At 42.7% G+C, this 9,356-nt stretch overlaps 2 protein-coding genes across 2 annotated transcripts; one reads left to right on the top strand and one right to left on the bottom strand.

Moving 5' to 3' along the window:
* The first annotated feature begins 709 nt into the window (after positions 1–709).
* Positions 710–2,850, top strand: adoa (2-aminoethanethiol (cysteamine) dioxygenase a). Its single transcript, XM_012839255.3, has one exon. The coding sequence runs from the start codon at positions 1,079–1,081 to the stop codon at positions 1,838–1,840; it is 762 nt and encodes a 253-aa protein (XP_012694709.2). The 5' UTR covers positions 710–1,078; the 3' UTR covers positions 1,841–2,850.
* A 2,222-nt stretch (positions 2,851–5,072) lies between these two features.
* On the bottom strand, positions 5,073–8,185 carry egr2b (early growth response 2b). Its single transcript, XM_012839253.2, has 2 exons — positions 7,207–8,185; positions 5,073–6,959 (listed from the first exon to the last, which is right to left on the bottom strand). Exons 1-2 carry the CDS (start codon positions 7,382–7,384, stop codon positions 5,878–5,880), a joined length of 1,260 nt encoding a protein of 419 aa, XP_012694707.1. The 5' UTR covers positions 7,385–8,185; the 3' UTR covers positions 5,073–5,877.
* Positions 8,186–9,356: the final 1,171 nt, after the last annotated feature.

Below are 9,356 nucleotides of genomic sequence, written 5' to 3'. Positions count from 1 at the left end.
GTAGACTGTAAAACAGTTTCTTTACAGTTATTGAGGTAAATAGACACAGGTGTATCTCTGTAGGGATCCTTATAATGACATTATGAGCCTCTCAGTGGCGACACAAAAGCAGTTTAATTTAATGCGGATGCATGCCCCATAGGATTACATTGTTTAGCCATTTTGTGGTAGCTGGTTACAGTGTTCTAACTCTAATAATTAGTCCCTAGTACAAGTGTTTACCCAAAGAGATGGGAAAATCGGTCCCAGGTTAAAAAATGTCGAAATTTCCATATAAACAGCTGTATTATGTAGGCCATTATGACATAAGTTTCATTCACTGGGATCTATAGCTTTTTAACTGGGTAATCGAATTAATGACTTAATCAAAAACCTACGGTTCCTTCTTTGTACAAATGATCAACAGACTCATAACCTGAGTTTTACAACATTGGATTACATGTGGTTTACACAAAAGGGGAAACGACAATGCACTTTTAAAATAAGTGGACGAGAAGTTAAGGGGTTAAGGGCAGGGTGTGGGGGAAGGGAAAGTTCAATGGCCTCTCTGGCCTTCCCCCCAACTCGCGCCTCGGAAGTGAGTGGGCGTATGGGTAATGAAGTACAAACCTACGCAAGTCGTTTATTTTTTAGACATAGACTCGATACAAATATTAGTGGTATTAATATTACCCCTCAAGTATATATATTTTCAATAAATCTTGAGTGGAATTTTCACGTTATATGTGTTTTTAATTTATCAGTAAATATCGCTATGTGCTAAAAAGAACTTCAAGTTCCAACATTCTACAGTTAATGTACGCAGGCGCCGTAACTGCGGACGTGTAAATCAGATAGCCATGAATGGGGTGGTGGGGAGACGAGTAGCTATGTGGATCATATCTGGAGGCAAATATCTTTGATTGTAATACCATGGATTATTTAAAACTTTGACTATACACCTGTTTGTTTTGCCTGCTGGTTGGTGCCTTTGGATATTGGATCACATCGGTGGAAATCAGGCCCGCTTTCGCTCCACATTCTCGTTGAGAGACTTTGCGCCTGAAGAAAACAAGCATCGGCTACGACCAGCTGCAAAATGCCACGGGACATCATACCGTCTTTAATCCAGAAAATCGCTACTCAAGCTTATGCCACGTTCAAACATTTTGGGGCGGCCGCCATAGTGGACAATAATGTCTTTTTGGATAATCAAGCCAAACTGACTACCCTCGTAACTGAAATCAGGGCTGCAGACCTAAAGATTACACCACCGAAAAGCAAAGGCTCCATGCCGAGTGTCCACAACCCTCCTGTCACGTATATGCATATATGTGAAACTGATGCGTTCAGCATGGGAGTATTTTTACTTAAAAGAGGGGCGTCTATCCCTCTGCACGACCACCCAGGTATGAACGGAGTGTTGAAAGTTCTCTATGGCAAGGTCAATATACGGTGTTTCGACAAGTTGGATAAACCGCCAGATGCCGAGACCGAGCCCGTCTTCGACCCACCGCTGATGCCCTTCCAGAAAGACGCACTTAGGCGCTCCGTTCTAAAGACGACAGGTGAATATACGGAGGACAGTGGTCCCTGCATTTTGAGTCCTGTGAACGATAACCTTCATCAAATAGATGCAGTGGAAGGACCGGCGGCATTTCTCGATATACTGGCACCCCCTTATGACCCTGACGACGGGAGAGACTGTCATTATTTCAAAGTTTTACAGCCGGTTTCGAAATCGGTGGACAGAAACTCAGAGCAGACAGTGGAAGGGGAAACGTGGCTTCTAGAAGTTCCTCAGCCCGCCGACTTCTGGTGCGGAGGCGAGCCTTACCCCGGCCCCGAAGCGTCTGTCTGAAACGTGCCCACGCCAAGGACACCTGCGCGTCAGCCACGTTATCGCGTGTATGATCTGAGGCACGCTTGGGAAGTTCAACCGAAGATAAAGCAAACAACTTAGTCAAAGGCTATTCAGCTTCACAAATAACATGAAATATCTTAAAATACCAACCTGCTGGGTTCAATACCCTTTGCATCTTGATCATAGTGTCGAAATAAACATTTCCCTTGCATGCTCCGAAGGTGGCCTGTGACTAATGTCTCTTCAGGAGAATTTGAATATCCATAAGGCAGTGATATCAACTAGTGCTGTGTTGTAAATGTAAATATCGAATGTAAACATGCTTTAAAAGCATTTATCCTGGTCTAAGTGCACACCACAGATATATCCTAACTGAGCTTAATTTATTTTGAAGAGAAAAATGTGTACACAACAATTCATTTTGCGCAGTGTTTATACCTTATGGCTTTGATCACCATTAAAATATCCACAGTATCACATCAACTCTTTTTCTTTTGCTATCTAAGTTTTAGGGGATATAAGGCAGGCGTATTGCGCCTGAATTTGAAAGAAAAAAGGCCTTCCCTTTAAAAATCACTGTCAAGTACTGGCTAAATGTTTTTGAGCAGGTGACCCCTTTGTTGTGGCCAATCACACACGGTGCCGGGCATACAGGTTGACCGTGTGTTTCATCGTTGCACATTTTCCTACAGGAACAACCTGCCTTTCTCAGGAGATGGCACTCTTGGTGACTATCTGTACCAGTAGTTTCTGGGTATGGATTCAGTTCAGGCAAGCCAATTATAGTTGACTGTCAGATATGCCATTGTGTTCGGTTAGATGGTATTTTGATAGGCCTGTTCCAACTAACTTGGATGGCGTTAAGTGACTTAAAATAGACAACCACAGTTTGAGCTGTTGAAAATAGAGTGTATAGTATGCCACTGCCTGACAACATATCCCCTTGAAATGTTTCAGCAACTTAAATATGTTAACAATTATCTGTGCAAATAGAAGCATTCATATCATGACCTTCCCAGAGGGTAGTAATGTACCTTAAAAAGACTTTAAATCTTGTGTTGTCAACCCCTTCCCTGAATGCAGTTCAAAGATTTGAATGGGATGCAAATATGGCTGTGATAATCACATGCTTTATATTTCAAAGAGGGAATCCTGTTTTAGATATGGTTTGGGTATTCAGGGAATCTTTTTTTCTTTTTTGCAGAGAAGAAACTTAAGAAAATCTGTTCTAATAAAAGTCTTCAGTGATGACGACCATCACATTTACATGCCTTCGCCAGTGGTTCCCCACTCCCAGGGGTGCGCGGAGTTACAGCATGGGCTGTAGGCTTACAGCATGGGGTCAAGGGTCAAAAAAACAATGCGAAGCGTAAACAAACTACAGGTCAAATGTTGTATGGTGGTACGCTAATAGCATAGTAGCCAATAACGAACCTATTTAGTGATGAGTTCATAGCCTTCTTTGTAAGCCTACTTGTGTAATGTGGTCAGGGCCTACCATTTAGCCTACATGTACTAGCCTAGGTATTACAACAGGCTTGCACCTAACATGAACATTGTGTGGATTGATCGCCCAGTGAGAAGTACATTTTTTTTTTAATGTTTTAAACGAGCTCTAATCAAAAAAAGTTGATCTGTATTCAGGTTTGACAGATGAAATACAGTTGAAAATGTTTAACTGGTCAAACGTAGAAACAATGTTTAAAAACAACATTTAGTTTATTAAAAGTTAAATTACAGGTAATTTGTCAAGTATCTTGTGGGTGGGGAGGTGCAAATATTGTTTTATTATTATTATTATTATTATTGAAAAGGGGGCCTTTAAAAGTTTAGGAAACACTAGCTTACACAGCGTTACAAACGCCTGAAGCCTCTATGAGGTAACTTTTTAATGAACCATAAAGTGAGAAACGTGTTAAGCCATCCGACATACAATGAGTAGGTGGAATTATGCTGGTACGTCCCACAGAACAGCTTGACTCAAGTTGTTCCTAACACTGTAAGCAAGGCATATCAGTAGTTTTAAGTCACTTGGCCTCTTCAGTTTGAGGTTTAGCCAGTCCGTAACACATAACAATTGAACATTTTGTGTGTCTGGACAGCACCGTTCTATTTGTATGGACAGGGGAAGATTACTTTTTCTAAACAATTCTGGTGTGTAAAGTTAGAACTTTTTATGCTAATATTTGCCGCCCTACACTGGTTCTTGCCGTGTTACAGCCCAGATGTGGCACTGATCCGTACCAAATCCGCAGCCATGATCTGCCACTTTTAGGATGCAGGCCCACATCTGAATGATGTTTCAGTGAGGTCATCGTCTCAGTTCATTGCCTCCTCTGCTGTTTAACCCAAACAGCTTCCTGGACACAAACGGGCCGAAAAGTTCTGCATTTCCATGCATTGTTTGGACAAAACGTCAGATTCAGAATCTGCCCGTGCCAGCTGGCCGGGTCACGGTACTGATATGAGAGCGGTTTTGTGACAGGGCTATTCCTTCATCACAGTTTCAGAGAATCCACTAATCACACGAAAGATGATCTCTGAATTTGGAAGCATATTGTTTTAGCTATTGTGGAAAACAAATGGATAGACCTGCAGTTTAGAAATGACCAGCAAATGCTCGGCTGGTAGTCAGTCCATTGCAGTCCACCCTGCTGACCTGGGTGATGTTGTACCAACAGGTGGGATCAAATCAGTTCTTTTATTTGTGTTTTTCAGTAGATATTTGGCCATATCAGCACATAGTAACTTTGCATTGCTTTCCGAGGCTAAACTGATTTGGCTGAGTGTGACTTACCCCTTTTCGACCATTAAATAAACATCTTTTCAACATTATTCCACATAAATAACCATTTCATAGTTTAAACCTCCATGGGGCATTTTCCCTTAAATATTATGCTTATCTCTTTTTTTCATGGCAAATGTTGTGAGACAATGTCATCTGCTGAATACATTGTGTTTCATACCCCTTTTCACTTGTTGATTAGATTTGACATGGGTAAGGCCGGCTGGCATCTGTTTGTTAGGCTACTGACCAACGTCATGTTGGCTGGTGGCTCTGAGCGTCTGTCTGCGAGATGCACATAAATGACACTGTGTGGGTGAATGTCCTTGTGAAACCATGAGTCACTATAAACCGATCCAAATACGGGAATTCCCCCGCACTTTCTGTATTTTCCAACCCTGCAATACCAACAGACACAACAAAACAAGAATGCACACTCGCTTGTGGTGTTTATTTGTTTTTATTTATTCCTTCTTTTAGTTGACAAATAATAGCAAGGTCGCCTTTGACCTGCGTTAGTTTTATCACTTCACATATCAGCTGAAATGCTCACAAGAAACAAACATAACGTCGGCATGAGTTAAACTATTTACATTTCTTGTTTTGGGGGGTTATATTGCAATGCAGCGCTTCCCAATTGTGGCACAAAACATCTTATACAAAAATATATTTATATTTTAAGTTCCCATACCTATTAATTGACAAATATACAATTCAATTAAAAGTTCACATACGTCTGAAGCTATATACAAAAAGAACTGACCAAAAAGGCACAAGAGGGAAAACAACCTAGGTTTAAATTAACTCCAGTTATTAGTTCCTTACAATACCTCGCCAGTTTGAAGTTCCACTACCCTTTCAAGTATTCAGTAACAGTTCGTGGCAGTCTTGTTTCAGTGCATATTTTCTCCCTCTAATATCGGTCACCCATGGCCCATCAGTCTGTGACATATTACCCACCTACTGCATTTTTTAAAACATGTCATTCAGCAGTTCTGTGTCAGGTGGGAAAACATTATCTACTTTTAGCCTACATTTAAACAAAGTGCGTTTGTTTTGAGTCAGGCTACAGCTGCCAATGTTAAGACGGGCCATGGGTGCATCAAAGTTGCACAATTTCGCAGTCCGTCTCTGTTTGTGTACCATGACAGTTATTGTTTTTAATTAATTCTTCCAGTTCTATTAGAACGAACGCAATTGGACAAAGTTATGATCATTAAATAGTGTTAATTAAACGGGAAATTGCAGTCTATTGGCTCGAACTGGAGGAGCACACGCCGGCTGCTGAGCTGATACCCAACGAGCGCTCAGAGTTTGTGGCATTTGAGGCGCTGGATGACTTTCTCTCTTTCTGTCTGAGGTGGATTTTGGTGTGCCTCTTCCGTTCGTCGCTCCGGGCAAACTTCCGTCCACAAAAATCACAGGAGAAGGGTTTTTCGCCCGTGTGTGTGCGGATGTGAGTGGTCAGGTGGTCGCTGCGGCTGAAGTTACGCATGCATATCCGACACTGGAAAGGCTTGTGTCCCGTGTGGATGCGAATGTGTCTGGTCAGCTCGTCAGAGCGAGAGAAACGCCGATCGCATCCCTCAGCTGGACAAGGATAGGGCCGTTCATGCACAGGCGTTTTGCTGGGGCGGTTTGGGTATTTCCTAGGGCGCAGGATGGGCCGCAGCGGTAAGTTCTGTGGGCTGTATGTGGTTGGTAGTCTGGGCACCTCAGGCATAGGTCCTCCGAGTGTATAATTCCTAATAGTGTTAAGGGGAGTCAGGGGTGGAGGGACCCTGAATGAATCCAGCGGACACGAGAATGGTTTTCGGTCAGGCAGAGCCTGCATGTCTCTCTGGCAAGGTGGCTGAAAGAACCCGTAGTCTGGGATAATTGGCAAAAAACCTGGGTCAGTGTTCGGCTTCGGAGATGAGTAGGACGGCGGTGGATAGGATATGGGACACGTGGAGGTGGACAGGAAGGCGGAGGGGTCTTGGTACACTTCCCCGCAGCCGGAATAGGGCGGAGGCGGGGAGTAAATGTGGTCCATGTCCCCCTGGCTCTGTGCCATGGTGCAGCTGATGGTGCTGGCGAAGTGGTTTGGCGACACTGACGAGGCTGGAGACGAGGATGCCGAAGAAGGCTGGGTCATGCCCAGGATGCCCGCACTGACTATGTTGATGACACCCTCCGGGTTCCAGTTGCTTGGGTACTGAGAGTCAATGGAGAACTTGCCCATATAGGTAAAAGTCTGATTCCGTGGACCGGTGGGCTGGCTGAAGCTGCTAGAATAAGCCAAGTCGAGAGACCTCTTTTCCGTGTTCATGTCCCCATTCATCAAGCCATCTGCAAGGAAAAACATAGCAAAACACAATTAGCAAAAAAGCACAAAAGTAAACATTGCATGTAAATATGTTCTCACTCCGATGTTCTCACTCAGATTCGCAAACAAACAGTATAGACCACCTTAATAGCATTGCAAGACAACCGAAAGCCCAGGAGTTGTAATAAAGTATGACAACACAATACACCTGCAGCTCTGTGTATGCTGAAAGACACACTCACTGAAAATAAGGCATGACAGAAAGCTTACCTCCGATAGACCCGTTAATGTGATCATAATGTCCTCCCAAATCACCGTTTGGAAAAATAGAAATTGAAGTTGGCAAGTTTGTCGCGACTTCATCCACGGAGTACACACTCTCGGAAAGCGGGTGTACAAAACCTCCGAGAGTGACAGGGGTTTTGTCCAGGATTTTAGCTGTCATCATTTAAAACCTTACCGGAGCTTTTCGCAAGGTTTCAGTGGACGTATATGAAGATGATGCTTTTCTGCTCGCTATTGTGTGACCTATGTTTTCCCTGACAAACCTGTTACATCTGGCACAACCTTGTGGATGAGCTCTCACGGTAATTACCTATGAACCCTTCAGTCGGTCTACCCCCTGAATGACAGATCTTTGTGGCTTTGGTAGTCGTAGTATGTATTTATTGGGAGCCCGTGAATATGCCGTTACGTCACTGACCATACAAGGACTGGGTGGTTAGAAAAAGTAGCGCTGCCGAAGCTCATTGGCTGATTGTTAAGTGACGACACAGGAGAATACTTGTCAATGGAGAACCCTGAAATGAGAGCCGCCCGAGGGCTGGGAAATACAAACGCGTAGCCTCTATAGGGAATTATTTACTAAAAGTTAAAACAGATGTTTTGCAAAGAAGTGTGCGGAGGAAGACTCAAAGGCTTCGAAGCGCATACAAATAGATAAAACATGCTCTTCAATTGCAGAGATAGTTTATGTTTCCAAATGTCATCATCATCCTCTTACACACAACCAGGAATTCCGGTTAAGCTTTCATGCCATAAATGGTTTTATCCGGTGATTCAAATCCACCCATTCGTTCATATATGGGTTGTATTCCGGAGTATCGGAAACTAACGAGTCCCACCGAGCAGGGGCCTGTCTCATCTATCATCTGAAACCCACAATCAAATGAGAGGCACAATCACGGAATTTTCATCTAGACTGGCTTAGCGTCGGAAAGTGTACTAGTTCTATTTGAATATGCTTTTGGAAAGAGGTCTATAGGCTATGGTTTGGTTATGTGATATTTATAGGAAAGTGGAAACTGTAGCCAATGTGGTTTCATATAAATAGCATGTTGGTTTTGCATTGTAGTGACTTTCCGGGCCAAACGACGACTATGATACATTTGTATTATTACTATTATTATTATTATTATTATTAACAATAATAATAATTAGTATTACCGTGAAATTGCCATCTAGTGGCATGGGCTTGAACTGTTACTAGCTGAGCGCATGAAAGCCTTTGGAGAACGTTCATCACCAGCATCCAGCATCAATCCGCACCTACATGAAATATTGTTGTAACGTTTTACTGCTGTTTTGACCGGTCATAACCTATAAAGCCCACAGTATGACCCGGAGTATAAACAAACGCTGACCATTCGCACGGCTTCTAACCTTCAAATAGACACACAAAAGTTTTCCGTTCAGGCACAGTGGAGGCGACACGAATACAATGCAGCGTGCAACTCTCAACGAGGCAATAAGTAAATTCCCCCGTGGGTTTTGAAACTAGAGTGTCAATAAAATATGTGGGTGAGGAAAGATATGTGGGTGGAATACAATCTTCATGGTAATTTCAGAACAAGATCAATTATCTTCTTTTAATGCTGTCCTACTGACCGGTAACACATCATTATAGCGCAGTTTAGAACTTGTCCTAGTTATGGCGCCACCGTTTAAAAGTTGACTGCGCTGATATTTCAGAAAATGCAAGCTGATCGTGACATAAAACTGTGATCACAATGAAATGATGCACTTTCCTACGGGAATAGTACATCATGCATTGTAAAGATGATCTTAGCCATATGCAATTATCTCAAACAAACACTTTAATTGGAAGTTATAACACATTCTTAAAGAACTTTTGAAAGTATCGGTCCCGCACTAAGCTTGCTTTCAGGCCATGACTCTATCTATTTTCAGCAGTTGCTTGTGATGTATGCATATACTCGTTACATGATCAATTAAGTGCATCACGTTGCATGGTTCATTGCAAATGCACTCATTGCACTCAAAATACAGTGCCAACATTTTAAATAGAGAATTACTCAAATCCAGTAGCTCTAGCCAAGTTATCTTTCACACAACGACAAACGCCCAAGGCTCCGCGCACCTACTAACTCTACCTCTGAACCCCTTCTAAATATACAGTG

The sequence above is a fragment of the Clupea harengus genome, chromosome 23, assembly GCF_900700415.2.
Source record: "Clupea harengus chromosome 23, Ch_v2.0.2, whole genome shotgun sequence".
Classification (NCBI taxonomy): domain Eukaryota; kingdom Metazoa; phylum Chordata; class Actinopteri; order Clupeiformes; family Clupeidae; genus Clupea; species Clupea harengus.
Note: the sequence above shows the minus strand (reverse complement) of the source record. Positions and strands in the feature narration are given on the sequence as shown.

What these genes read in the sequence shown, in the direction of transcription:
- adoa (XM_012839255.3), top strand. Translation starts at nt 1,079, where the DNA reads ATGCCACGGGACATCATACCGTCTTTAATCCAGAAAATCGCTACTCAA.
- egr2b (XM_012839253.2), bottom strand. Translation starts at nt 7,384, where the DNA reads ATGATGACAGCTAAAATCCTGGACAAAACCCCTGTCACTCTCGGAGGT. An exon ending in CATTAACGGGTCTATCGGAG is followed by an intron (nt 6,960 to 7,206) that starts GTAAGCTTTCTG and finishes TTTTCCTTGCAG; the next exon opens with ATGGCTTGATGAATGGGGAC.